The sequence below is a fragment of the Bubalus bubalis genome, chromosome 3 (assembly GCF_019923935.1).
Source record: "Bubalus bubalis isolate 160015118507 breed Murrah chromosome 3, NDDB_SH_1, whole genome shotgun sequence".
Taxonomy (NCBI): Eukaryota; Metazoa; Chordata; class Mammalia; order Artiodactyla; family Bovidae; genus Bubalus; species Bubalus bubalis.
The window spans coordinates 38255448-38270133 of record NC_059159.1 but is presented as its reverse complement, the minus strand read 5'-3'; the positions used below and the strand labels follow the sequence as shown (position 1 = coordinate 38270133).

At 37.2% G+C, this 14686-nt stretch overlaps 1 protein-coding gene across 1 annotated transcript in view; it reads right to left on the bottom strand.

Annotated features, from left to right (window-relative positions):
* Window positions 1-14686, bottom strand: part of UBE2G1 (ubiquitin conjugating enzyme E2 G1) — an 88207-nt gene that overhangs the window by 26169 nt on the left and 47352 nt on the right. Inside the window, exon 2 of the mRNA XM_006079676.4 lies at window positions 1451-1553. Within this exon, the coding sequence (XP_006079738.1) occupies window positions 1451-1553 (103 nt within the window). The remainder of the gene's footprint in view (window positions 1-1450; window positions 1554-14686) is intronic.

The following is a 14686-nucleotide window of genomic DNA, read 5'->3' as shown; positions in this document are numbered from 1 at the left end:
GCCTGGGTGCAGTCAGTGCTCTCATCAGTAAGGGACAGTGAGGAAGTGGCAGCCAGTCAGCAACTCCAGAGGAGCTGCCACAAAGGCTTCTGTTATCCACGCCTCAGATAGACAGTCAGCACTTTTAAAATGTATATGAAATGCCAGAAACAGGTTTTCATTGGTAGGAAGGATGGCCTGTTAACTAGTACAATGAGTATTAAAGTGTCTTTCTTTCATGAAGCTGAAGGGACACAACATTTATACCAACCAGCTAGTAACATTGAGTGATGCTTGCCACCATCTCATGAAAAAAGTATAAAAATTATGTGAGGTCCTTAGAGACGAGAGGTCAAACCTGGATGCCTCACTCATTTTCTACTCAGACATTAGTTCAGAAGAACTTCTCTTGTTATCACAAACCAACTTTAAGATTAACAAGATTCTGTCACTGGAATGTTGCTGTGTCTTCCTTGAGTAAACCTTCATGCAATGTGTTTTGATTTAGAAACCCAGAACAGAACCTCATCAGGCTCAGAAGCCAGGCACAAGTATAATTTTGTGTGTAAAACTTGGTAAGAAATTTACTTTCAAATAATATTAAGGTTGTGGGGGAAGACCTCTAGGATGGCTTTCATTGACTACTGTTATCTACCAAACTATCACTGTAGAGTGACTAGATTGAGTTACCTTAGCTTGCAACAATTACCAATGCAAATGTACCATTGGGAAATAAATCAGCAAAAATTTTGATCAGCAATAGTTGTGACAAAACCTAAATCATTTTTTTTCAGACCTTAGAAAACCTCCCAATCAATACTACAGCTCAACTGTGTATGTCATATATCAGTTTGCTCTGGTATAGAACTAGCTGTGATCTTCTCTTCCATCAGGATGGGGAGGTGCAGAGGGGAGGCAAAGGAGTTACCATTCAGAACATCTAAAATAAAACTATCTCATTGTCAAAAAAAAAAAAAAGTCTTATGTATCCAAATCCTTGCTGCTTAGTACCATCAAGGACCAAGGTTGAGTGACTAAGAATCTCCCAAGAAAGACCCTGCTATCCCTCAGTTGCATGGCTTTGAGAAGGTTGCTGCATTTTTCCCCAACACCTCAACTTCTATAAAAAGCATGCAACTTGTACTAGTCATTGACATCAGACAGTCATGATCCATCTTACAGAACATTAAATATTAGTAAGTTTAAGTTGACCTGCAAACACCTGGAACAGAAAATCAGACTGTGTGTGGTCTCTGAATCTAAAAATGTACTACGTATATAAGAAAGTCCATCTTTTCTTTGCTCTTTGATAACACCACACTCTGTTGTCTATCTTTATATCAGTTAATAGTGATTAATTAAAAGTGATTAACAATCATTCTTGTAAACTGGGAAACTTCAGTTTGTCAAAATAGTTTATATTTCAATTATTAAAAGAGTTCCACTTGGATGTCAGTTCCATTATACTTACTAAAGTGTATCCGGAGGGCCAATAATAAGCACTTCCCATCGGTAGAGATCATTGTCATCTATTAAACCTGCTGAAAAGCCTTCCACTGGATTTTTGTTGAGCTCTGTGGAAAAAGAATAGTTTTATAACAAAATTTAAGTACATAATCTTCACGCAACATTCATTACAGAACATTAAAAATTCTAAACTATTAAATGAATACACCTGGACCCATTAGCAAAATGCTACCTGATGTCAAAACCTTTCCATTTCTATAACACAAGGAGGCAATGGGTAAAGCAAGCTATCCAGAAGATCAACTTCTACCTCCCTTTTACATCTACCCTGGTTTCCAGCAAGGTTCCTACCATTCTAAGTAGCTCTCTGGTGGTATATAGGTATAGTGGGACAGAAAGCTTATTAAAATGCAGTTGTCAGACTCATCCCCCAGAGATTCTGGTTCAGAGAAAAATCAAACCAGTATTTCTGATAATTCTTATGGTATGGTCTTTAGGGTCTTTGGCCTTTCAGAAATACCAATAGAGTGCCTGATACCTTTTCAATGGAACTTGCTACATAACCAATCTTAATTTATACTAGTAACTATGTATCTGCATGACTAAGTCCTCTGCATTCTTGGGGATACATGTCTGCAGCTGGTGTCCATGTGTGCCCCAAAAGACTCTTTGAGTACACAGAGAAGACAGACTCCATCTGTCCTGCCTGTGTATGTTGAACCTTTTGCCACAATCTCCAGCATTCAGGAATGGCTTAAGAATAATAGCTGGGGCCTACAGGAACAACACTAGCAACATGAGATTTTCCTCTTCCAGAGACAGTGCTCTAGCATGGATAGAGAATGATGGGGGCTGGGGGTAAGAACAAAGGCAGAGAACGAGTGAGGTAGGGGGACGCAGGCCATGTGGGCCCCTGAGAGGAGCAGGTGAGAAAGAGAGCAAAGTCTGAACAGTTCCTGGAGACACAGGGCTTAATAAAGTAATGACCCATCGATGGTGGGCATCATGTTAGGATTTTTTAAAAAGCTTTAACAAGATATAACTGACATTCAGTAAATTATAGGCATTTAAATTATATAATTTCTTACACATTGATATATATACACAGCTGTGAAGTCATCACCACTGTCATGATTGAGTGTGTGTGTGTTGTGTATAAATATATGAATCACCAACAAGAGGCACTGGTTGGCTCAAACTGAGAAGAGGGGACAAAGCACACAGGAGAGCAATTGAGAGAGAAGTTGCTAGGTGGCTGATCAGGTTTCTAATTCTCACATAATTCCTGCCATCCTCCTCAAGAAGCTTGGTCTCATGATAAGTAAGTGCAACACAACTCAGAGTGCCATAAAAAACTGAACAAAGTGTGTTATTAACTGAGAAGAAAATATTTAATTTTTTGAGGAATCAGAGGTGTTTATTTCAACAACTAAGATTTAACACCCCAACATGCCAGTGAAACCCAGAGAGAGCCAAAAGTGAAAGTTTATTTACATTTAAACATGAATGGCTTCTTTTCTCAAAATTTGAAGGAAATTATTTTTTTTAATTTCTAAGTCTAATATTTTTGCCTAACTGGCAAAGCAGACTTTTATAAATAGTTTTAAATCAGTACCGTGTTGCAAAATATAAGAAATGCAGTTTTACTTTTAAACAGCCATTCTAAGACATTCTTTAAATACTGAAAATGCAAAGAAGTTGTATTTCAATCTGGTTATTTTGTTTATGAATGCAAACATTCAATGAGTGTCAATATGCTGCAGACATTCTGGAAAAGATCTGCAGGTCCCATTTTTACTGTCAACTGAGGGGCGACTAGAGCACAATCACAATCTGGACAGGTAATTTCTACACTGAGTTATCTCATTTCTAACCTTTCTCTGGACAAACACTAGTATATTACTCAGACCATTTTCTACAACAATAGCTGTAAGAGTCTTGCAGAGATTTTATAATTTATCCAGAAATCACCTAGTTATTGAATCTTGCATTAGAAGTCCAGTGGAATTTTATAAACATAGGTGGACAGATTCTTAAATTAGCATATATGGTCAAAACTACCCTTGAAAACTTCCTTATACTTTCCATAAAGTATATTATTGCTTCTCATTATATATTTCATCAATACACAAGTTCTAGAAAAATCTTTTACATGTTCTTTGCACTCTTCTCTTCTACAGGAGTGACTGTGCCTACTGCTTGTTTCATTAAGTAATACAAAAGTAATGCTGAAAGATGTCCATCCATATCGGTTTTGTCATGGTTTTTGCCCCCAGCATGGCTCCTCATAGCCTAGATCCATGGGGATTTAACAGATTTAATCTACCTATAGAGGCCAACCATTATCATACTTTTCATGAATGCTCCCTTCAAGGTCCAATTCAAGTACCATATTCCTCCTCCATGAGGCCTTCCCTAAACAATTTACCAAATAATCTTGTCTTCTGCTAAATTCCTATTAATCATACTTTTAGTCTGTAGTGCATCCCCTGGCACTTGACTATTAGCTCCTGATTCTCACAAAAGTAAAAAGGCGATTACAATATGTATTAAATGGTCCAACATTAGTACAGGAATTTGGAGGGGCACAAAGAAGGGCACAATATAATCAAAAAGAGACAAAAAGTCTTCTAAAAAGAGAAGAGATATCTGAAATAAGACGAAGGATTTGGGTAGAGTAACAGCAAGGCTTAGACAGAAGAATATCTACTACAAAAATCTGAAATATGGAGATCAGCATGGCGGCAGAGGGGTGCAGCACACCATGTAGCTGAAGCTAGACAGAATGTCAGGAGGAGGACAGCAAAGGGGCTTTGTAAGCCATGTTAGTTTAGGTTTTACCCAGAGAACAAGTTTTGTTTGCATTTTATTTTGCTTTGTTTTTAAAACAAAGAGGTCATCTCATGAAATTTACATTTTCAAAAACCAATCTCTCAGAATGTGAAAAGTATGTGATAGAGTAAGGCCATGTGATGACAAAGAAGCCAAAAAAGGAAAGGAAGCAATTAAAATAATCCTGGAAAGTGTATCTTCAGTATATAGTAGTGGGAATAATGATGGAAAACACAGATACATAGGAGGTAGAATCAACCAACCAAGACTGGTGATATAGGGAGTTTAAAAAGTCAATAACAATACATAACTCCTCAAAAAGTTTATAAGCATAGTTACTACATAACCTAGTAATTACACTTCTAGGTATATTCCCAAGAGAAATGAAAACATTTATCCACATAGGAATTTAAACTCAAATGTTTTATACTGCAGCATAGTCAAATAGTAGAATCCAAATGTCCATCAATGAATGAATAAACAAAATATAACATATACATACAATGGAATATAATCAAGCCATAAGAAAAGGAATTAGGTGCTGATACATGCTACAACTAGCTACAACTTCGATTGTGGCATGTTGGTTCTCGATGAACTTCAAGAACATCAAGCTAAGCGAAAGAAACCAGACACATAAGGCCGCATACCGTATGATTCCTTTCATATCTACAAATCCACAGACAGAAAGCAGAATGGGGGGTGGGGGGTGGGCGGTGAGGCAATTACTTAATTAGTCTGGGAGTTTTTGTGGGGTGATGAAAGTGTTCTGAAACTGAAGAGAGTAACAGTGGCGGTTTGCACAACACTGTGAATACCATTGAACTGTACACTTTAAAATGGCTCGTTTTATGTTACCTGAGTTTCAACTCAATGTTTTAAAATGACAAACAGAGGTTTCTATGCAGAGAAACTGGGTAGGAGTCTATTCTTTTTCTGAAATGGGAATTATAATAAAGATGTGCTGAATTTAGAGGGAGGGAAAGAAATGACAGGTTTGGTTTTATGTACCTATAGGACATAAAAACATTGTTTCCAAAAGAAATTTCAGCTAGAGACCTGGGGGTTATCAGAATATTGCTGATAACTGAAGCCATAAGACTGATGGTATCACCCAAGGATGAGCCTAAGTGTCAACTGTGGAATCTAACTGAAGGAATTCTAGAGAATACCAGTATCAGGGAGATTAAAAAAGAAACAGCTACAAATAAGACAGCAGTAGGAAGAAAACCAGGAAAAAGCTAGATCAAAGAAGCCAAATAAGATGTGTTCCAAGGAGAAAGTTGCCAACAATAAAGGCACACTGTTTAGGAAAGAGGAGGCCTAAATTCAGTCTACTGGGTTCAGTTCAAAGAATGGCAAGGCTGCCCTGGGCATAGGTAGTTTCGGTGTAATTGTAAAGCCATGCAGACAACATTCAATTGACAAAAAGGTGAAGTAAAAAACGCAGGTGGAAATTTTTTCTAGAAGTTTGTGATGAAAAGTGTAGTAGCCATATGTAGATGAAATTCCAGCGAAATTCCATTTTTAAATCCCCTTTTTAATGGGAAAGTCCAAGGAAAGATGTTTAAACAGCCTACTACATTTAAATGCTAACAGAGATACCTCATACTGTATTTGAATACAAATACAAGTAAATAATAAAAGTCAGCTGAAAAAAAAAGATGCAGATTTATTTTTTAACATACTTTTAGTTGGAGGTGGCATTCCTAAGCAGAACACAAAACTCAACAGTCAGAACATACTATACAAGGTATTTTAAATTCACCAGAGCAATTAAGTTTAAACACAAATGAGAGACTATTTACAGCACAATAGGTTAAAGTCTAATATCCCTAATACAAATAGATTTCCTGTTAATCAAAAGAAAGGGGAAACATGCAAAGGGTAAAAATACAATGAGGGGAAATGGAAATTGCTAACATACACAAAAATCTAGCCTGCATAAGACAAATATTTAAACCAAGAACTGCATATGCCTGGGTTTTTATTTTACTTAGATTCCTAAGATATTACAGAGAAGTTTTGAATGTGAAAAAGATAATGATACTTTTTTTCTGGATGCTACCTGGACATGAGTAAAGTTGGAAACGGCTAGAAAGAGCTCTCTTTTTCTCATATCATGAATGCTCAGACAAAATTTTAAAGTTCTAAAGCAGGCAAAACTAATCAGTAACATTAGAAATCAGGACAACAGTCACATTTTCTTCTTTTTCTTTCAATGGGGAATGAGTGGTATATGGAAAGAAGAAAGAAAGAGATTCTGGGATGCTAGTAATGGCATGCTGTACATAATATTTATGCATTTTTATTTGTGCATATTATACTTCAATTTCTAAAACTCAATAATCCCAAAGTATTGCTGATTGCTAAATGAGAGTTATGTATGCATGCTGTGAATCTGGAAATCACTGAGGGTCTACAAACCGTGAATTAAAAATGAAATCAAGGACAAGGTAATGTCCTTGAGAATAATGATTTAGATAGGTTTAAGTAGTGGAAAATAAAGCATGAGCAGGCTTGCTATGATATAATCACTATTCAAGAATAAGACTAAAAGAGAAAAAGGAAAACACATGAAAAGTAAAAACTCTTCAATCCTGAATTTGAATCAAAAGTATCCATACGAACTCACAATAAAGCTTTAAAAATGCAGAGCTCTGTCCACTAAAAAAGTCAAGAAAAATTACCAACTTTGCAGCAATGAGTGTCTCTAGTGCCCAGAATATAGTCTCCATATATGCTGCTGCTGCTGCTGCTGCTAAGTCACTTCAGTCGTGTCCAACTCTGTGCGACCCCATAGACAGCAGCCCACTAGGCTCCTCTGTCCCTGGGATTCTCCAGGCAAGAACACTGGAGTGGGTTGCCATTTCCTTCTCCAATGCATGAAAGTGAAAAGTGAAAGTGAAGTCGCTCAGTCGTGCCCGACTTAAGAGACCCCATGGACTGCAGGACTGCAGCCTACCAGGCTCCTCTGTTCATGGGATTTTCCAGGCAAGAGTACTGGAGTGGGGTGCCATTGCCTTCTCCGTTCCATATATGAGCTACACTTAAATGGAGCAGGGCTCTTCAGAAAAATGGGTGATTCCAGGTCTGGGGCAGGAAGTGTTCTAGGCTCAACTTTCATTATCAGATAAAACGGAAGCTATCAAGTAATTCCATGGTCATGTTAAAAGAACTCAGACAACTTGAAGAGACTTCCACTGGCCCATAGGGGACAATTTGAGTATCAATAGTTAATAACCACTAAGGACTGAAACATATGTTTCAACCCATGAGTTTATAAACTGATACAAGAAACAACAAATTGACTGATCCCAGTATAGGATGCTAGTAAACCATTTTGTTATTTTGAAAACCACTTTTTTTCCCTCCTTAAAACAAAACAAAACAAAAACACAAGATTTATTCTTCCTTTTCTATACAAATAGCATTGTCAGGAAATCAAACAGTAACTACTATTTGATCAAATGAGGTATCTCTCCCTACAGAGACAGTCCAGTTGAAAAATGAAAACTTACTGAAACCTTGCCATTTTGTTATTTTAACCTAGGCATTTTAGAAAGGACAAGCAGACATTAACATGCCTCCTGATAAATAAGCCACCACTTATGAAGTGATCTCACCTGACTCACAAACCAGAACCCCTAGACACAATTACCAATTTATAGAAAACACGGAGAAATATGTTTAAGAATATTCCCAAGATACAATTAGCAAAATCTATACTTTGGGAAATTCTAAAAGGCAAGGTCTAGAATCCTCAATAAGTATACTGCAAGGAGCAACAACAGAGAAGACTGAATTCAGACTTTTAAAAAATGTATGACACAGGCACAAATTTAGAGGCTAACTACATCTAATAATATTAAACTATTTTTAATTTTTTCAAGTGTTGTCATGCCACATGGTTTTTTACTCCCACTTTTTAGGAGGTACATAAATCTTTAAAGTTACTGAAACATTTACAGACAAATGATGATGATGATGTTTGGGTTGTGCTTCAAAATCACAAGGGAGTGGGCAGAGACAGATAAAACAAGACTGGTTGTGACCGAGCAACTGTTGAGTCTAGGTAAGCACATGCAGGTTCATTGTACAGTCAGTCTACTTTGGTGTTATTATATTCTTAAATTTTTTCTCTCCATAAAAGTTTTTTTTCAAATGCTAAAAAGACAGTTTTAATGTAGTCTAAAATAATGGTTTACAATATTTGCTCAACCATGTGAAAATAAACCTTCACTGGGCTTTATCAAAAATACGAGGTATCTCAGGATAACAACATTCAAAGGCCCAAGTGTATGTCATTTTATACTTGGCTATTAAGAAAAAATAACCTACTTTAATCGTAAATACACTTTGCCAAGACCAATAGTTGACTAAATTAAGTTACAAAGCCAAACATATTTATAGCATAGCAATGACTTTCCTTTGTGTCTTGATGGTTGTGGTCTTCTGCTCCTGGGAATGTGCATTCCTGTCAAGGGTATTTATGTAACACACAGCTGGTTGTAAGGTGCATATCTGTAAAGTGACTATTTTTACACTGGCTTTCTTTCAAACTGTTGAAGTCTCAGATAGAACCTTTTATCCAGACACTATCTAATTACTCCTACGTACTGAGATGGTTTGTCAAAATAATTTTGACCTCATTATCAGATGAATAAATTGCCACATTACTTTAAAACACATATATCACCAGAAAGCTAGTTACCAGAATTAACTGGGGAAATATCCCTGGTCTTGCAAACTTCCATTAAGTAATCAATACTGAAAAAAGTAATGTTATCAGCAACCAACCAATGGTTTGCTCATATTTCCTCTAAAGATTTTATAAATGCATCAATTAAATCAACTTAACAGATTTCTGGTAAACTTTAAAAGTTTGCTTAAGATCAGAATTTTTTTCTTTACACTATGTCCTAGGCTAGGGCTGGATAAGGCAAGCTGATTTCCTAATCGAAAACATTTTCAGCCTAGATGAATTACTTTTACTGTGCCTCAAGCACATAAGGAATATGGAGCAGAGGAGCAGAAGAGTCCGGAGATCCTATCTTGCAAATATTTGGCAATATGCTTCTGAAAGGATTTGCTGGGCAGAATTCCGGACCACACTCCTAAAATAGCACTTCGGGAAGTTCTGCTACCTGCAATGTTTCACCTTGCTTACATCCTCTTCAAACACTTACTATCTAAGGGCTCTTCAACAGTAGGCCCTAAATATGGTGTTGCTTGTGCTTAAATACAGCAGCTGTCTCATATGTCCCTGCCAAAATTTAGTATGGCAGGAACTCCCCACAGGGCATAAACTGTTAGGCCCTGACACTACAACTACAGTCTATTGTTTTATATAAACTTCTCATGTATTTTTTAGAAATAAGTTGATAAAGACACGATGCAGAGGTGGGAGGAGAGGCACGTGAATTTCATCTCACAAGAGAAAACATGGGCCACAGTTTGGGCGCAGAGCACGGTATTATGTCAGTAACACCTGGGTTTGAATGCCAACTCTCTCACTATCCTTAGCGTCTTAAACACGTCATGACTCTTTTTTGAGTGTCCTTTTGCTCGTCAGTAAAGTACAGTAAATCCCACGGCAGTGCTGCAGGACAGAGGAACAATACAAGACCATCCACCTTAGAGTACAATAAATGTCAAGTGTCTGTTTTTCTCCTTTAATATTGCTCATTAGACTACAGGCTATAAAACGAATATAGTGTTCTTCAGAATCTCAAGAACAAGCCATACCTTAAGTACTTCTTTTGGGAAATACTACCTTCCCCTGAATATCACACACAACTACTTGTTTTGCTGTTGCTTGTTCTGTACCAGTTTATTCTGTACACAGTACCACTGGGACATACAAATGAGTGAAGGCATACCTGACACGCCAAGAGAATAAGATCTTGCTGAGAATTTTTCAAATTGGCATGAAACAAAAAGAACTCCAATGCATGGGGTAGGCCCACAGCTCAGATCTCAAGGAGAAAGCAGATACGCGAAAATGAACAAAAGCAAGCAACAAGGAGAAAGGTCCTAACAGAATTCTAGTTCCTTAAACCTGGTACCACTCCTGCCTTCTTCCATAAATTAAGCATCAAATTTCCTGTTTTGTCTAAACTTCAGTTCAGTTGCTCAGTCGTGTCTGACTCTTTGCAACCCCCTGGACAGCAGCATGCCAGGCTTCCCTGTCCATCACCAACTGCCAGAGCTTGCTCAAACTCACGTCCATTGAGTTGGTGATGCCATCCAACCATCTCATCCTCTGTTGTCCCCTTCTCCTCCTGCATTCAATCTTTCCCAGCATCAGGGTCTTTTCCAGTGAGTCAGTTCTCCATATCAGGTGGCCAAAGTATTGCAGCTTCAGCTTCAGCATCAGTCCTTCCAATGAATATTCAGGACTGATTCCCTTTAGGATTGAATGGCTGGATCTCCTCGCAGTCCAATGGATTCTCAAGTCTTCTCCAACACCACAGGTCAAAAGCATCAATTCTTTGGCACTCAGCTTTCTTTATGTCTAAACTTACTTTATGTCTAAAACACTGTCTAAACTTATCCTAGTTCAATTCCTCTTGCTAAGAGTACCCTTTTCTCTATTCAGAGAGTCATCCCAGTTGGTCTCTAGGCAGTTTCGCCTCTAATACTTTCTGTATAGCAGTAGTTCCTAGCTTTCCTTTACTCTCAAACCACATTACACAGAGGTTACAAACATTCTCAGCAGAGCTGGTAAGGTATGATCACCCCCAGAGGTAGATGAATGGGGTAATCTGTTCACTTTGCCACCAGCTGAGGGTGAGAATCATTAACTTCTTCACTTCATGTTGATTTCCTTAAGTACTACTCAAAATTAAATTAAGGTTTCTAACAGTTCCTATCACCTTATCTATGTGTTTTGTGTAAAACTAGGTAAACTGCTCTGCTTCATATATCAATACATGGGATGTGTATATATGTATTGTTTCTTCCCTCATCCTGGCTTATCAATAAGTCAATGGGTTATACTAAAAGAGACTCAAAACTATTTAGAGGTTTTTAGAATTTTCTTCTCTCAGCTTTAGAACCCTTTCAGGAATTCTTCCTGGCAGTAAAAAACATGTTTGTAGTAACACAGATCAATCATATTTATAATAGTATCCTAGTTTTTATTTTTTTTTTTTTTTTAGTCAAATACAACCAACTTAAATTAAAAATTTATGCCACATAGTACAGAAAATGAGGTATCATTTTATACCTTAGTCACTCAAGTATGCTATGAACATTAGACAGTTTCTACCCGCTTCATTCATTTATAATACTGCCATAAAACATTTCTGTACTGTCCTATACATCTGTGGAAGTACTACCTAGAATCCAAGCTCCTGTAAGTTGAATTGTGAGTCAAAGGAACATACATATCATCCATCAAAAGTTCAATTTATATTTCCAGAAACACTATAGGTATATATTTCTCTACAGCCTTGGATATTATCCTTTTCCTGTTGACAACTCCCTACATGCATTACCTACTTGTATTTTTTGTTTTTTGTTTTTTTTTACATTAAGTGATTCAGCTTTTTTCTTATTGATTTGGGTGAGCTTTATAAGCATTATGGCAGTTATACTGCCATTTTTGTTTTAAAATGTTCTTGTGTTACCTCTTTAAATTCTCATTTAAGAATAAGTTCAAAGAGTACAAGTTTTTTAAAAAATCAATCTTTTTCATAGCTCTTTGGTTTGTCTTGCTTAGAAAAAAGCCTACCTCCCTCAAGCCCAGACTAAAATAATATTCTAGATAGGTTTTACTTTATGATTTTATCTTTAATTTCAATTCTTGGCCAACTGTTTGACCACGGTTCCTCCTGTGTAAAATGAGGATAACACTGTCTACACTTCATAAGGTCTGTTTGAGGAACATATTCATGCACACGGTACACCTGGCACACTGTAAGTCAGCACTCAGAAACCATCTCGGTCCTTTTATAATTCATGTAAACATAAACACATAAATCATTTTCCCCTCCACCTATCCTCAGTAAGATAAACCAGTTGTTCCAAGGCATTTTATTAAATAATCCACTTTTCCCCCAAGAGTTAAAAGCTACCCATTGGTAGATCCTGGACTTTAAGGTCATTGAAATCTAAATTCACTGCTTCTTTCCACTATGGCACTGAATTCTGACTTTGGTTTCATATTTGTATATAACAGCATTTCCTTATAAAGTGTTTGACTCACCTTAAAATCTACCAAGAAAAGAAAAGCACCCAAATTGATAGTTCCATTCTTTTATTTGTTATACACATAGATAAATTTCTAAATTGGCTACAGAGCACATAGAAAGAAAGCATGCCAATATTAAAAATTAAACTCCCTACATTTCTCCAAATTTTCTATAACACTGATTTTTATGATTGGGAAAGCTTGTTTTAGGTAGAGAAAATAAGAGTTTATTGGCGCAATGAGCCTTTCCTTTAATAAAAGTTAACTTTGCCTACACGCTCACAAAAGTATTTCAAAGTCTCCAGTCGTTTGTGAATGGCAGGAGATAAAGAATCTGGCTGCAAGGCAGAAGGCACAAGAGATCTGAGTTTGATCCCTGAGTCAGGAAGATCCCCTAGAGAAGCAAATGGGAATCCAATCTGGTACTCTGGCCTGAGAAATCCCATGGACAGAAAAGCCTGGCGGGATACAGTCCATGGGGTCACAAAGAGTCAGACACGACTGAGTGAGCTTATGATAGAAATTTAAAAAACAAAAATTAAATAAAACTCAGATAAAATTACTGAGAGACAGTAAAACAGACTATTTCTAACTGCATGAAGAACACATCCCTAAAACAATACAAGGAACAAGTGGACTTAGTCAGAAAAAAAAAAACGGACTTAAACCCAGAAAATGAAAAAGAAAGAAGCACCAAGACTAGAAGTAGATGGTCCATCTAGATGGAAAGTTTAAGTAGTTATTAAAGCAATCTAAGGAAAGAGCTGGCCTCTAAGGAATAAAAAATGTTTCCTATGCTAACTAATGGTTTGACTTAACTGCATCCTAATGGCTTGAAAAGAATGAGAGAAAACAATTTCTTAGAGAAATGAGATGCAATGACATATGCCATCTGATGAAGGTTAGAATAATACACTGATTGAACCATGTGGTGTCCCTTGTCATCTCATTTCCAGGATAAACTCTAAACACAAAGTTACAAGACTGTGTGATGTTTAGGGCCAAATGCATCTGACACTTACAACAGTCAAACTCGCATCATTTACTTAAGTAAGAAGCTAATGATTCATTATACAGATCTTATTATATGCTAGCATGCAAAAGTCAAACATTCTCTTGCTGTGTCCTTAATTCTGTCACATTAAATCTACATATTGGTGTATTATCAATCTGAATGATTGATAGCTTAGTCAAATTTAGTTTTTAATTATGAAAATTCATATCCATCTTGTGCTTACTTGTACTCTAAGAAGAAAATCCTTTCATAGTCTTCCTCATAAATGAAGAACAGGTAAGCACAAGAAGTACGAAGTCCTAACCACTGGACCAGTCCTAACCTGGTTTGTTTTTAAGGGTAAAGGATGGAAGCCAAATTTTTTCAAATGCATTTTCAACATATATTATTAGTGATCCACAATCATGGGACTGTTTCTTCCTTAATGTATTAGAAGACATTGGCATCTATAACTGGGATTGGTCCAGAGTATTTCTGTGCGCTGTCAGATTTTGATATCGGACACAGGCTCAAAATGAATCAGAAAGCTTTACAATTTTTACAATAGCGTAACTAAAATAAAGAGGGATATGTACCAGAATCGGAGAAGGCAGTGGCACCCCACTCCAGTACTCTTGCCCCCGAGAATCCCACGGACAGAGGAGCCTGGAAGGCTGCAGTCCATGGGGTCGCTAAGAGTCGGACAGGACTGAGGGACTTCACTTTCACTTTTCACTTGCATGCATTGGAGAAGGAAATGGCAACCCACTCCAGTGTTCTTGCCTGGAGAATCCCAGGGACGGGGGAGCCTGGTGGGCTGCCGTCTATGGGGTCGCACAGAGTCGGACACGACTGAAGCAACTTAGCAACAGCAGCAGCACATAAGTAGATTTACATTACGGACACAAAAACAGCAATGCACAAAGTAAAAACTGGAATTGTTAACATAAATGTAAGATGTTCTAACTCACAAATGCATATTAAAAAGCGTGATTTCTGATTCTTCTATTTCCTCTAAGTAGGCCCAATCCCCCGCCCCATACCCTTGCCATAGGGGAAAAAAATAAATCTAAGCAGCAGGCTATTCCAGTTCCATTCCAAGCTTTCTTCCAGAAAGGAGAATAACAGGTGGATTATGTGGAAGCAGCAGTGATAAATTGCTATTAATCCACTTTCTGGTATATCTCACCATCACGCCTTAAACACCTCCTCAAACC